Raw genomic sequence first — 16,575 nt, forward strand, 5'->3', positions numbered from 1 at the left:
GTTGTTATTAAAATAATTACGAAAAGATAATAATTTATATCATAATATCAGCGGCACGGGCGGGCTAAACGACGTCGAGTAAAAGGAACACGAAATTACACGAAAGTATATAATAATCATAATAATAATACTTAATAGTATAATTTATTCCGGTCGAGGGATGAAATTCAAAGTGTTGCGTGATACGTTGTACTTCCGTAACAGTTCCGTCATATGGAAATTATCATATTTACGTGTATAATATGTATAGGTGCATTGTTCACAACTATATTGTGTGGACTATATGATCGTAATAATAAACCTATTGCCGGAGTAATTTATATTTGCGTCGGGTCGAAGACGCCACGGGAGCGAGCTTTTTCGCGATTGACGCTCATATGCAAGGTGATAGATTGCGAACAAATGACGAAAAAATGTACGTTTAATAAGGATTCGCATTTAATAAGTAGCAGTAATATGCAATGTACCGCAATAACCGCGAAAGAATAAGATTCAAACTCTCCCCGTGAAACCGCGTTTAATTGAGTTAATAATCACCGTGTTGTACGATCGTCGGAGACACATTTACATAATTACAAAAGCGTTCGTGTACAACAATTGGATATTTATATGTTGACCTTTAATAAGTGAAATGTACCGTTAAACGTTATGTTAAGTTTTTCGCGTTTATATTCGGAACGAAACGGCAGTGCACGTGAACCGGGTGGTGTAAATAGTAATTCCAATTTTTGATTGCAAACAATAAAAAAAAAAAACTATTAAAAGCGAAATTGTGTCACTGCAGTGCACAATCTATCTTATAATCGTTTTGGCACCAGATGAAAGTCGTCTACAAAGACGCGAATGTGGAAAGTGATAATTAATATAGTTTGTGTTATTATATAATTACTATATATGTTATGGTATTGGGGCGAATATCGAAGTTAAACTAACAATATAGGTTTAAAAATTAGGTACCTAATGGATATAAAAACCAAGGAACAGAAAATCCAAATGTATTAAAGTTTGAATTAATCGATAATTAAAAATAACGGTTACACTGTTTTTATAAATTATAAATAATAATAAAAAATCAATTGCATTATAAAATTATTTCAATTTTTCAAGATTGCCCAAAGGGTTGAAGATGTTGGATTCATCATGAAAAAATCAAAATATATTTTATAGAGCTAAGAAAAGACAGAACATTATGAAGATCTAAAAACATATTGGAAATGTCTGAAATGCAATATAAAATGTAATAATAGTAATTATTAGAATATCTTTCATGAAATTACTGGCACTCGCTATAAGTTTTAAAATAAGTTTTATTTTTAAAAATTATAATTTATAATGAAATATTGTAATTTATTTTTAAATATTATTTATAATATATTATTGACACTTGGCAATTATATTCAAATATTGGAATTTTTATCATTATTTGTACAAAAAGGAAAACAGGAACAGGAAATTCATTTTTTTTTTAACTTGGAGCTTTTGTTCAATTTGTTTGATTTTTTAACATTGAATTTTTTTATTATTGGAGATTTTGAACTGGATTTTTAGGATATTTGATCATTGCAGAATATTTTTACCTCTCTGAATTAACTTATAGTGTTATACGTTAATTACTTTTTGAAATATATATTTCGTAAATGCTTGCTGCAGTACATTAGTAATCACAATAACCATTATAAGAAATTAATTATTTTTATTTTGGTTCACATAAATTTAAAATGTTGTCTTTTTTTTGTATAATTTAAAAATCCATCGTCGTCAATATATTATTGAGCCTCTAATTTATGTGAATATTTTAAAAGACAAATTATTGATTCCCATTAAGTATTCCAATAGGTAGTTGCATCTACCTAGATGTTTTAAAGATTATTCAGGATGTGGGCAGTAGTGGAGGGCCAGGTAGGTTAGTTGAAGAGTTTGAGTGCATTTTGGTATTACGGTCATAACATTATATAACATACCTTTTTCCAAACGATCCAGCGGCCGTCTCGTCTTAAACGGTCTGTTTATATTATAGCATATGCGTAACGCATTAAGTGTTTTTAGGACCGTTTAAGCAGCACACCGTACATTTTATTATCTAATTAAACACAAGATGGTGGCGGCTTTTGCATTTGAAATCGGCCCGCGGGTCTCGTGGTGCGAATAACGTATAGGTACTCGCGCAAACAATAACATGTTATAATGGTTTTATTGCGATCGGGGGCCATCGTATAGTAATAATAATAATATCGTCTCGTCATTAGTAGTAATGATCGCAACAATATAATCTTCGGGCGCGATGGCCGAAAAGAATTTTAATCATTTGCCGGACGGCGTTGTCCCGCGCGGCTGCAGTCTCCACCTCGGACACCGCAAGACAAATGTACCGTGATTAGAACACACTCCTCCGGGACCAATTTTCGGAGGATTTCAAGTCGTTTATCACGGTCCCTAACATATTATTATATATGATATTGGCGTGGTGGCCGGGCGACTATTAGCTCTCCGTGAAATGCGCCTTACGCCTCGAGCTCAACCGTGCGAATGATTTATGTGGTTCGCGAGGCACATCGTCGAAATGGCCGAGGATCGGTAAGCGCTTTCGTCAGAAAAATCCGACCGTTTGGAGAAGGCGTGTTCAGTACCCAATTAATAATAATATCCATGTGGTAGCTGTACACGATGACCGTTGGTTATAAATACTAGGATCTGTATTGTGCTGTAGTGTTTTACGTGACAAATGGAAAATAAAACCACAGAGGTCCTTGGACGTAGATACACTACCTATACTATTACAATCTACAACTCATATTATATATTTATATGTAATACAATACGCATAATATTGTGTCGGCACGGTTGATCATGTGTATCAATAATTGAATAAAAAACCCGAAAAACTACCAAAAATATTAAAAAAAATATGTTTGTCAAAGACTTCACAGATTCCACCTATAAAGTGACACTAATAAAGAATTTAGTCAGTTTCACTCTGTGAAATAGGCCAAACTGTAATTGTTAAACTATAATGATTATTTTTAATTCATATGAAAAAAAAATTTAAAAAAAACATTATAATTACTAATAGTAACATAATATACGTAGATTCAACTATAGTTACTAAGTATATTACGATTCCAAAACGGTAATTTTTAACCGAAAACGCTTTCTTGTATAATGCATGACAGTTTCTAATACATATATATAGTAAACTTACAAGCAAATTCCGAGTATACATTTGAGTAATACATTATGTGCTTAAGTTTGCATTTCAAAAACAAATAAACAAATAAAAAAATTTCAAAATATTAGATATAAAATATAAAATATATCATACAACCCAACATAACATTTATAATTTATAGACAACTGCTCAACTGCTAAATTCCGTTATGGTTCTACTAGTCTACTACTCATCGTCATTGTGCATAAGCATCACAACATTATTTCGTGCTTGCGATTAAATCAAATTTATGTATTTAAAAAACAATTATTGATTTATAGTCACTTTATCAAACCCAAGTAGGGTAAAAAGTATAATGTTATTATTGGATTTTAATCATTTATAAATAATTCAGTGTTTATTTTATGATAAAATACGGGTTGAACCCATTACGACAAGATACAACATTGATATATATATATATATATAGTTAATAGAGAAACTAAGTTTGCATATAGAAAAGAAAATTAGGTTCTGATTTAGTGATATTGTATTCCCTAATAAATAAAACTATCGCCTGAAAGAGTTGTGCATTTATAATATGCAGTCCGTCGTAAAAATGTCTCAAGACCCGCTGTAGCTTTGAAAGAGAGTTATAAAGACCAATATTTGTTTTCTATGTGATATATTTTTTTTTAGCGGTTGGCCAACCTTGATAATATATGGTGTAGCAGTGTTAGAAACATATTAAATAAATATTTAAACATAAATTCACCATAATCCAATAATGATACTATACTTGACTTTCAACTTATGAGATACAAAATTATTACAAATATATATATATATAAAAAAAGAAAGAAATTCTGCGAACATCGTGAGTTGGATATTTATAGGATGGTAGTACATTATCAAATTGAAAATCGAACTATTTTTCATTTTATTCATGTTACGAACTCAATTGTATCGAAAAAATACTTATTATGAATATTATGGTATCAATTTTATAATTTATCATACTGATCATAATATAATACATTGTAAAAATACTAAACACACTATTTTAATTTAATGTTTACAATTTTGTTACAATGTTTCGAAATATTATGTCTTTGAGTTTTAGTGCCGTAAATAAATATTATCACTGGAAGTGGTAGCCACAGATTTGTGTCCCTCCTCTCTACTACATTGGGGCTTGCTTTAAGTAACTTAATACCCAAGGAATAATAACTTTTTAAAAATGGCTTAAATATAAAAAGCCTGCATATAAATAGTTTTTTTTACTCTTAAGTCTTGTTTTAATGTTTTGTCCCATTTGGTAAACGAAACCAAAGGAAAACGTTTTCTATTTTACCCATACAAAAAGCACAACATTTAATAAAAAAAAAGTTACAATAAAATTACTACTTTTATTTTTATTACAATAATTATGAGTAAATTTAATTTAATTAGCTCTTTAAAGCAATGTGGCATTTAAGTTATATGTATTCTATAATATTGAATTGGATTATAATTTGTTTTACTTAATTTAAATATTTTTCTAGAAAAATTGGAAAAAAAAATTACTACCTTGTAAAAATAAATAATATATTTCTCCTGGTAATACATTTCAACGTTGATATCTTGTATATTGTGATGACATGATCCAATGGCTCGTAGAAATGGATGATTCATTGAATTCATGAGAGTAATAATAGAAACAGTGACAAAACGTTTTGTCTTAATTATAGGTAGGTACATTTGTTTTTCAGTAAAAATGATTCGTATCCAGCGTTGGATTCTCGGATACAGTTATTTCATGTCAGCATTTGACGACTTTTTTCGTCACTTGTATTTCCAATTTCACTTATTATTATTGATTAATAATGTTATTAATAGTTATAATTTCAGTAGCTGTATTGAATTTATTATACGGTTTCAATACGCAAACGTGTTTACGTAATCACTCTAGTGTGTTATTTCGGTTAAGATTATTTATAAATATACAAATGTCACAGTAGTTTTTTTATCACTAAAAAATCATTTATTTGATAATTTTTTTAATTACTCTAATTGTTTGTAGAAAACAATAATGTTATTACGACAACATTATAATTACCTTTGTAAAATGATTTCTATATAGCTTTAAATTTGACGAGTGAATAAAATAGTTGAAAATTATTTATGATAGAGGCAATGGATTATTATTGTTGTGTACCCATGTTTTTTGATATAGTTTTATAAATTATGAGATTCAAGTCATTGTAATCATCATGTCATTAAAATAATAAAATGAGATTTTTATCGTTTTAAAGTGTACGCCAAAGTTTTTATTTCCGTGTATAAAATCTATTGTTTTAAAAAAATGACGCAAAATGATTACAAACAAAATAGTTAAAAAATACATTATTATGATATTCTTAGGTACATGTTGTGTCATTTTTTAAACTTGATTTTAAAATTTAATAAAAATTGTGTTGTATACTTTTTTACTATAAAAGTTTTTAAAATTTTTACTAATAAATTATGTTATATCGATTTTTATCACTCAAATCTTATATTCTTATAACATATTCATTTATAATAAATTTTATATTACCATAACTCATAAGCGATTGAAATAACAGCATGCTACATAGACGAGTACTTAGTATACGATTTATCTTGTTCGTTGCATTAACTCAACTCCCAATCATTATGGAGTGTCTTACGTCCCATGGGTGCCATTATGTGACTCTATTTGTCAAAGGTCCACAATTGATGGATTACCGTGTTTGGAAATGCCTATCGAAAAATGTATAGTTTTAATATAAATACCAACGTAAATAATAGTATAAAGCACAATTATTATAATTGTCATCTTTAAAAATGCACACATTTACTATTTGTTGTATGTATGTACTTACTTTATAGGTTTTGAAATGTTAATAAATTTAACACTTTTCATATAAAATTAACTGGATTGATGTTGGTTAAACCATGTACCATGGCAGGTATTATAGATGGGTGACAAACGGGTGTTACCTGACTACGTAGGCGTAGAACAGAGGGAGTTTAAGGGGGCTATAGCCCCCTGCATAAATTCATCACACTACGCCTATGGTTGGTTTGCATAGTTTCTATAAATTCTATTATTAATTCATATTTCGTTGAAAACCTATACATTTTTTAAATAAACATTACATTTAATGTGTTGTTATTGTATAACTTAATATTATTTCTTGTATTACATAATATGACTTATCCAGGTTGGGAATATAACCGAGAAAATAATTTCTGTGTTTATTAGTTATACCATGGTAGTAGAATACAGTTGCTCATTAAAATATTACATGTATTTTAATTTCTAAGATAAGTCCCGGGTGTAAACAGCTCAACAGCGAGTAAAGTTTTGGACAAGTTTTGATTTTTTGTGCGATGACTGTAATAGTCATTAGTCGCTTTTGAATACTTTTAAATTATCGTACTTGTGAATGGTGTATTACTATATAAACTCTCATAATTAATATAATATTATCTTGCCCGTCTACGATATTGTGTGATGCAATGATGGAATTTATGTTGCAGATGAATCGGAAGCGGAAGGTGACGGCTGGTGAATTATGATTTGACTCCAGACTGCTGTGCCAACGATGAAAGATGGAGTCGTTATGGATCCCGTCGTTCTGGAAGAGGCTCAGCAGCTATTGTCACCGGCTTCTTGGACCAAAGGTAACCAACGGCGCTTCAGCGTTTGTTTTCTTTCGCTACTGATAATATACATATACACACAATATGTATTATAATAATATACATACGTCCGACACGTAATGATCGCAATGCACATTTTGACACTGCACTTCGAATAACACCGTTTGCCTGACAGAGGTGAGATTTATCGCAATAAATTGCATCTGATTATGTTCAGCGGGTTTGAGCGGACGACATTTCGGAGACGAATTTTGTTTAATGGAATTACCTTGTATTCGCATCACGATTTAAATTATACAACAATCAAGCTCACTCTCGAACCGTCTCTCTTTCCTATTTTTATTTTTTAATTCACGGCTGGAAACATTTTCATTAAGTCTGATGCGCATTAGCTATTCGTCTTGGTGCCACTGTTAAGAACCAGAATATAAATTGTTTTACACTCACACGCATACTGCAATGCGACAAATCGTTTAGGCCGTTGGTACACGATTAAACAACATATTATTTTTATAAACAGTTTTGTTTAAATGCAAATGCAAAAAATCTAAACGATAATAGTAATAATAATAACGATAATAATGGAAACAATGCTTTTGTTCCTTCCGTTGCAGACGTACTGTATCGTTTTTGTTTTCCTATATAGAACAATAAATTATATTCCCAAAGAAAAATACATATATTTGCCTTTTATGTTTTAATTATTATTTTTTTAACCTTTGTACACAGTGGTAGATACACAGACATGTTTAGTGTTTACCGTTCAATTATAGTTTTATTTCACCGGGGAAGGACTTATGTTTTCAACATACAATCTAAATTAAACGAAAGTCTATTAAGTAATATCAAGAAGAGGATGGCTCTCAGCCAGTATTTTTTAATAACTTTTTTAATTGAAAACCCCGCACAGTACTCAACAGTTATGTGGACGGGGGACATAATAGTTTTAAACTGATTCTCATCTATGACATTTGATTTATCAAAACTTTATTGAAACCTTAGTAGACATAACCCGTTATAGTACGCCGATAAAAGTAAATAAACCATAAATTACTTTCTAATAAAAGTACTAAAATTGTAAATATATTTATTGATATTTTAGTGTCCGTATATAAAATGCCATTGATGATACAACATGATGCAACACACATATATTATTAAAAAAATAAATACTTTTCTATACTTGCATAAACAACGTGTCTAGAAAGTTTTTGACATAGTCGTGTAAAACTTTCGTCGTCCCTGTCAGTATAAAATACATGAATTCATTTTAAATGCTAATTAAAACAAAAACATATCTCATTCCAACGAAGAACCACATTTGTTCCGATCGTCCTGGAATATCGTCACCACGTTGATTGTAAATCATTTTTACTCGCATGAATCGTTTCGAACTGATCGACTCAGTTGTCGGAAGCGGTTTGCGAAACCGTTAAACTCGGATGGAGGTACTGCAGTAGAGACTCATTCAAGACGTGCGATCGAAAAATGAATATATATTGGTGTTACTAATTATTGTTTAGCTCATCGTGAAATGACTCCAAACGATGTATTATAATATGCCACCCGTCCACAAGTGTAAGCAGTGGCGTAATATTGGAAAAACACGGAGGGAGTTGATTTTTTTTTCAAATTAATACCTTTCCTCCTCACCGACACACACAATTTATTTCATTTGACTAGAAAAAGTACCAACATCAATTTTAAAAGCAAATAATCTCTTTCTTTATTTGTATCCCGAGAAGAGTCGACTATCCTAACTGTTTTCCAGTATATGGGTTGAATTGTAGCAAATTATATACAATCAATACACAATGTTATGAACTAACATACGAAAAGAACCAAAAATAGAGGGTTTGAGTAATTTCTATAATTGTTCTTTATTCTGCAATTATACTAAACAACGGAAAAATATCCGAGTGATCAGTATCATGATTAAACTAAAACTAAAAGCCAAGAAAAAACGTGCTCATCTGTTATGAGCTATCAAATAGGCTAAATTTCTAATATTCGGCAAATACCAGCTCTTGCCGGACGCATAACACCACTATTTACTACGTATAGCTATATATTATATATTATATCATATCTTTATTTTTTTTATATTGAAGGGGTTTCTGAAAATATTTAAAGTGAATATAGGTATAGTGTATTAGTTTTTCTTATTTTAAATTCAAATATAAAATTTATTATTTAAAAAAATGATTAATATACCTAGATATTATTTAGCAATTTAAAATTTAAATGAGAGTTTACTGTTTCCTCCAACGCTATTCGTTAAAAACGCATCAATAATTTCATCCAAGTCAATAAAAATAGAACATTAAATTTGTAGCATACGGCTAGAATGCTCAAACTGTCCATTGTTGTTCTTAAATACTTATTACTACCTATTGTAAGCAAGGAAATTATCTTTTTCACGCAGCGATATTTGTCTGTATTATATTATAATCAAAAACATTTTTATTATTTTAGTTTAATTAATATATCCCAATTGTCTTGATGGGTGGTATGCATTTAATATTTTCCCAATATATCTACGGTCTATGTTAATCCATATTATTGTTAATTTATCGACGAAGGATGTATAAAGAAAATAATATTAACATTGTCAATGATATTCTAAAATAGTCTAAAAGTAATAGTTTTTTACTAGAATTTCAACAAATTGAATACCTAACAAACTCTATTAATTGTTATAGTACCTAATATTATAGTCTTTATAAAATAATAATATTTTATTACATTTTATATTTTATTATTTTATTATTCGACGAAAACATAATATTTGATAAAGTATACTATTTTTTGAACTGCTTAAAAATATCTAGTAGAAAAAATATACTTAAGCACCCTATCCCCCCAAAACTACTTTCTTGATGCGATTTCCTCATTTATCCTTTGCCGGAATCACGCAATTGGTCGTAGACATCGCGTAATAAATTTAATACCTTTAACATAAATAAACTAATAATGTACAATCATTATTGCTGTACTGATATATATATTATATTAAATTTGTGCAGTGTAGAAAATGTACTCTGACGGTCGTATATGCGTGTCGAGACTACAGGTTGGTTGGTTTTACAGGGGATATTTGTCCTAAGAATGCCAGGAAACGTTACAATGTCACCATACTAGAACTGAACCCGGTCGTGGGTCCCGATGACGTCGTCGTGGACCACTGCCGGAGGAGAGAGAGCAGTACCAGTACCGGTGGTGTTAATGACGGGTTACAATCGTCTTGCAGTGAGTGCACCGACCGGTCTCATATAACGAAATAATCATATATGTACAGCTCCCAAATATATATATATATATATATATATATATATATATATATTATAGATATGTATACATGTACATGTAAAATTATATTAACATTAAACGCGTAGTAAATTGTATTTCGTATACTGGCTGGTATAGACCTAATAAACCCGTAGGACGCGTCGAGCCGGCCAATATATTATTATTATGTTATACAGAGCGATTCGACGCGTATTCATGAAAATAACCCGAGTGGAAAGTAAAAATAGAAACCCGACGGCCCACTCCGTATATTGTACATTATACTTATTATATTTATTTATATATATAATGTCAAGTTGTTGACAGTATTTAGTATTTATAGTTTAGTTATTATATTATATAGCCTATTACTAGTATATTTAGTTACGACACCCCGTTCTGCAGCTCCTTGCCGGTAGAAAAATATTACTTATATCAGGAAATATAAGGAATAATTTTAAATACAATTATTGTTTGAAAAAACATTATTTTATAGTTTTCAATAATTATCATAGTATTGTTTCCAAAAAAATTTAAAAATCCCTTATATTTTCTGGTTAACGATAAAGCGATCACCCCGTACGTCTGTATTACAAAATATGTACCATACATCCCCAGTGGCATACCCCATCACTTTTACGACTCGGCCATACGAGTGTATTATAATTTATAGTTGATATGTACGAAAACATAATATATTATATTGTTATATACGTCCAAGCGCATGAAGCGATATCAACGAGGAAACTAAATTCGAACCACAAACTGTCATCACTCATCAGTGATTTATTTTTAATCGATTAAAATTCACCATAATTATATTTACGTCAGATTTGACGAACGATCTCGGTACTTAACAGTTAACAGTCCCTGCACGTCCATATTATCATATTTTTTCACTGCGTCTCTTATAGGTATGATGATTTTTAAGATGAAAAATTATAACGTGCAAGTGAAATGGTGGTGAAGGTAGGGTTACTTCTGCGGTATTCAATGTTTTGTTAGTAAACGTTAATAACTAAAGTTATATCTATGTATTGTTCATGTCTCGGAAATGGAAGTACAAAATAAATGTAATATTCATTTAACTTTGTTATTCTTCAATATAGTATAAGATTTTGTTTATTTGACTAATGTTTAATAATATGTAGGTTATTATATAGGTTTAATATGTTTTATTTTTACGTTAAAAATATTATACATATGTCTGATATTGCTCTACCACAGTTGAACGTGGACGATAACATTTAAGTATATATTATAGAGAATCATAAGTAATAAATATAGTAATATTCAAAGCATCTCACCTTAATTCAAGAATTTTTTCATATACTTAAGGTTTATATGTCATTTAATGATTGTCCTGTATCGGTAAAAATTAAAAACAAACTATGAATATATATATATATAAAGGTGATTTTAATAAATGTATTAATTAAAATCAATATAATATAAATATAAAATTTTCATATTTTTATGTTATAATTTTGTTTGATTATAAAAAATATTAATAACCCTGAATAGTAAATCTATTTTTTTAAATTTAATGAAAAATAATTATTGAAGACTATTATACTTTGTATATAAAGTTAATAATTTAGAAACTAATCGTTGTAATTTTGATTTAGATTCATCAACATTTTTAAAAACATCTATGTGCTTAACGATTTACAGTAAAAATAGTGGTTTAAATTGAAAAAAAATATACATTTTGACAGGTCAATCCATAAATTACATAAAAAAATAATCCGAGTACTTATCTGAAAATGTGGTGTTCAAATACACTTTAAAATTCCAAAATTAAGGATTTAAATAAATGTTTTTTTTTTTTTTTTTTATTGAACCAGTTACTATAGTATGGTCATTAGTTCTGTTCTGTTTGTAGGATTTTTAGTAGGATTGTTACTGTGGGGGAGGGTATGGTTTGTTAGAACACGTATCTATATGTGGCAAGGATTTGTCACTAAAACCCGGTCGGTCACCCATCCGGGAACTAGTGGCACTGGCTGATGCTTGAATTCAGAAATGAAACCAACCGCCGCGCCACATCAGGCCACTAAAAATGTTTTATTAAAGGATAAAAACGAATTCTTGGTGACCTAACTTATATTGTATATATTATTCTATTATATAAAGCCTGATCCATTTAATCAGCTGAAATGTTTCTTCTGTCGATATATAATTTTTTTTCATGATTAAATATATAGTATAAAGTATGAACGTAAAATATCTTTTATTATAAAAATCTAATTCTTATCAGTTATAAATGATATTAAATTATTTTAACGATAAAACAATATATGTATATTATATTATAACATACTAATTTAAATTGTTTTGAGCATAATATTAAAGATAAAAAAATATATAGTATGATTTTATTTATACGTGACTAAAGCTTAATTAAAATCCATATAAATACCTAGAAATTTCAATAACCTCGATTATTTGTTTAAACAGGAAAAACAAAAACTAGTAATACATAGAAATATTTGTTTAGCTGCCCAACTACGTTTTGTATTTTAATAATAATTAATACATCTATGTTGACTGTAAACATATATTTTGTATAACTTGGACTTGAATAGAAAATTTGTTTGATGGTGTAGATTTCATTAAATTATATTTATGTCTGTATAATGAGCATATTCTATTAATTTGAGGCGTTCGGCGTGTGGTCATAGAAGTAGATAATATTATGAATAGGTATATCGTATAATATGAACATCTCGTAAGTTCTGAAGCGATCATCTTACATAAATATATATTTATTTTTTGGTCTTTACTATTTATTTACACTTTGATTTGAACAATATTTTTTTATTGTATAACGGCGCATTATATAGGCAATTTAATAGCAACAAACATAAAGAAGGTACATCTTTATTGTTAGTATAATAAAATTATATTGTGTCATCTACTGACTAGTGACTACTATATTATTATGTACACTACAATATTCGAAATTAAGTGACGAAAGCATATAAATAATAATTATAGGCAAACCCTTGATACAATGTATAAACAGGTGATCAGAATATTAATACGAATATAGGTATTCTGATCACCTGTTTATTAGGTGCCGTTCACTGAACATTTTATTTGATAGTGTGCTGTTTAATACTCAATATTTACACTCAAATTGTTTGACTAAAAAGAAGTTTTAGTCCTATGTCTATAGAAAACCAAACTTCTGATGAAAAACATGTACAACAATCATAAACACTATACTTTGTATAGAATTATCGGATATGAATTGAACAAATTCATTCAAGTAGAAATCGTGTGTATTTAGACAGTCAAACAGAAAGTGATAAAATATAGTCATGCAGTTATTAACAAAACGATATAAAATTTTTTTTTTTAAATTGTCGGTTTCTCATATTATGTGATAATATTACGTATTTAAGTTATTGTTGAAATGTGATAAGTGATAACCTTAGAATTTAATAATTATATTGATTTATAAACTAAACGACTGGTTCCTAATATATATACCTATATACATATAATTGTTGGCTTTGGATGTATGTCTATTAATTTTTTCTCATAGAAACATTTTGGTTCAATGAATATTATATATTATATTAAAAAAAAATGCTTTATTAATTTGGGCTGAGTATACCCAAGTTATAACTTATAAACATATCATCCATGTAAATACGATAAATGTATTGTGATGAAATGTGATCGTAATAATATTGGGAGTTTAGCGATGTTGTGGTTTGAAACTATTTAAAACGTGGAAAATACAAATACAGATGTATTGTTAGGATATAAGTATCGATTTATAATTTCTTACAATTTTTAGTTGTTGTTAAATTGTAGTATTTTACAACATTCATGATTAAAATCTCAGAATTTTGTAAGTAAAATTGTTAGATAGTTAGTGTGCTTAAGGTTGTATACTTGTATGTCAGTAGATAACCAAGGTGATGACAAGACAATATTAATGTAGGTATTAGATTTCTGCACAGTTATGATATTATAAGTATCTATCTTTTATCTATCTTTTTACCTTTCACTATAATTATAATTTTAATTAGTGAAATTAAATTAAATACATCATTGTAAGAGTTAATCTACTTCAAATTGAAATTCAAAAAAATTAATATAATATACAAAAGTAGTATAGATAACGACTAATTATATATTATTTTATTTGGTATCTTTTTAGGAATCAAAAAATTCAGTGATGATGGTAATAATATATTATTAATTAATTCATGTTGTACTACGTTAATGCGATCATATCCTTCGTTGGTGTACGTTATTTTATCTTTTTGCCTAAAACATCATCTACGCCGTCTTTATATAGGTATAAAGTTCATATCGCGTTTGAATCTCGTAAATAATTTATTATTATTATTTAATTTTTAATTAATTTTTTTTTTTATTGATCCTTAAGCCCGGCATCTATGGCCATTAGTTGTTTATAAGATTGTATTGTGGTGGTGGTAGGGTCTGATACGGTAAGTTTTTACACGTGAGTGTTTGTGTTTGGCAGAATTTTTTTGAGTGGGCACCCGTAGGTATCTGCCATGCCCGGGTGGGGGATGGCGTCCTTTCTCTCCGGACATCGTGACTGCCCGAAGAAAATTGCCGCCCATAGTCGGGATTGAACCGCCGTCGGTACGCGTCGCGAACGACGCCTTAGTCCGCTCAGCCACTCCGTTCCCCAATTTTTTTATTGTGCCCCACGGTAACACACATATATTTATACAGGTAGGATTAATTAACATTAGTAAATATTATATAAAAAAATTTGAAAGAATAAATACATATTAGAAGAAAATAATATTATATAGCCGACCACGAGACCTGACCATGGATGACGGACAATAGTGTTGCTTCGTTTCACCTTGCCCACATGTCAAAGCGCTGCACCTCTACACGGATAAAAAGTCGAACAAAAAAAAATTGATTTTAAATCGGTTTTATTCCACGCAATAATTTTTTATTACCATATAGTTATATGATATTATATACTTATATGGTAGTTTATTTTTCTTTCATCGTATTTGCCATCAATGCCGTCGCATCGGAACGACTCTGGAAACGACCGTCGATGGATAATTGGAACGTCCATTTTAAAATATACATATTATATTATAATAGACGCGTGAATAAATCATGACATATTGTGTGGGAACAATGTGCGCAGTGGTCACATATAATAATAATAAATAATAGATGATATATATTATATTATATTATATAGGAGCTTAATAAATAGTTTTTATGCATTCATCGAGTGACGTGTATCGTGTATCGATGACGATTTCGATAGTCAGCTATCACTATTACACGACATTCGCGAAACCGACGACCTACAGCTCTATTATATACAGTTTATCAGAAATATTCGTCAAATTCACTTTTAAATTACAATTGTATAATGATATATTATGTAAATAAATGTAGGTATATTGCAGATTGTGAATGTAAACAGTGCGAGTAATGAGTATTGTTTTTAATATATAAGGCTATAATAGTTACGGATTTGTCTCCACAATCGTTCATATCGTTTATATATATCTTGTATACTATATCCAGACACATAGTGTATGATCTAGTCTACCCTAAGTGCAGATAGGAGGTGGATAGAATAGTGTATGATACATTTGCAGTGTGCCAATGTACAAGAATCCATAATAATATTATAATAATAAATTAACACCGACCTAGTATTCAGCCACGTGAAAAAAAAAAGTATCCAATGAAATCCGGTATTTCTGCGGTGCTGTGAAAAGAAAGCGATTCTGCCTACATTGAAGTGTTGCGATTTAAAAAAAAAAAAACACGACGCGCCTTCCGTGTGCCCGCATACTGTCGTACGATATGAGTGTATCATTATAGACTATATTAAGCACAAATCAGTGGGTTCTACATAGTAAAATTTGACAATATCGTTGTTCGAGATGATACCGAACTCTCCCGTATAATACGAGTGTCTTCGGATGATATAGCGAACATAGTTGATATACTTTGCACGGTATAGTCACAATCGTCGAATGGGTGACTGAGTGTGTGAGGCGTTGCATTGATCTTCGGAAAATACATTGCTGCGGTGTATAGCGCAAAACCAGAGCTCCGTCTTTAAATCTCTCGCCCGTAAATAAAATACGAATAAGCTATTTCCCATACGATCGCGTGTAAGAAGTTCTACCCAACCGTAACCCACGGGTTTTTGTTTTCATTGTATTGTTTTATTTTTATGTCGTTTAGATTTCCTTGCTCAAGGAGGGTTCGTGCTGATTTAATTCATCTGGGGTGACTATACAAATAAACACCACCGACCACAGTGACCGACATACTTATTATAATATATGCGCGCAAAAAAAGGTAGCAGTCTAGATGCACCTATTGATTTGTTAATATTTTAGGTGTTAAGGGCGTTGCATGCGGCGATTTGCTGTCTTTGTCTAACACATGTGCAACATAAGAATAACGACCTAAGCGCCTGACAAAAA

At 29.7% G+C, this 16,575-nt stretch overlaps 1 protein-coding gene across 4 annotated transcripts in view; it reads left to right on the forward strand.

The window, feature by feature from the left end:
* LOC100161209 (potassium voltage-gated channel subfamily KQT member 1) overlaps positions 1-16,575 on the forward strand; it is a 263,780-nt gene that overhangs the window by 79,563 nt on the left and 167,642 nt on the right. For 3 of the 4 annotated variants that reach the window (XM_029487960.1, XM_016803745.2, XM_029487961.1), the window contains exons 3-4: positions 6,692-6,835; positions 9,905-10,063. In XM_029487960.1, coding sequence (XP_029343820.1) covers positions 6,757-6,835; positions 9,905-10,063 — 238 coding nt within the window. In that variant the 5' untranslated portion in view covers positions 6,692-6,756. The remainder of the gene's footprint in view (positions 1-6,691; positions 6,836-9,904; positions 10,064-16,575) is intronic. The other variant, XM_029487962.1, reaches the window with a different exon arrangement.

This window comes from Acyrthosiphon pisum, chromosome A1, assembly GCF_005508785.2.
Source record: "Acyrthosiphon pisum isolate AL4f chromosome A1, pea_aphid_22Mar2018_4r6ur, whole genome shotgun sequence".
Taxonomy (NCBI): domain Eukaryota; kingdom Metazoa; phylum Arthropoda; class Insecta; order Hemiptera; family Aphididae; genus Acyrthosiphon; species Acyrthosiphon pisum.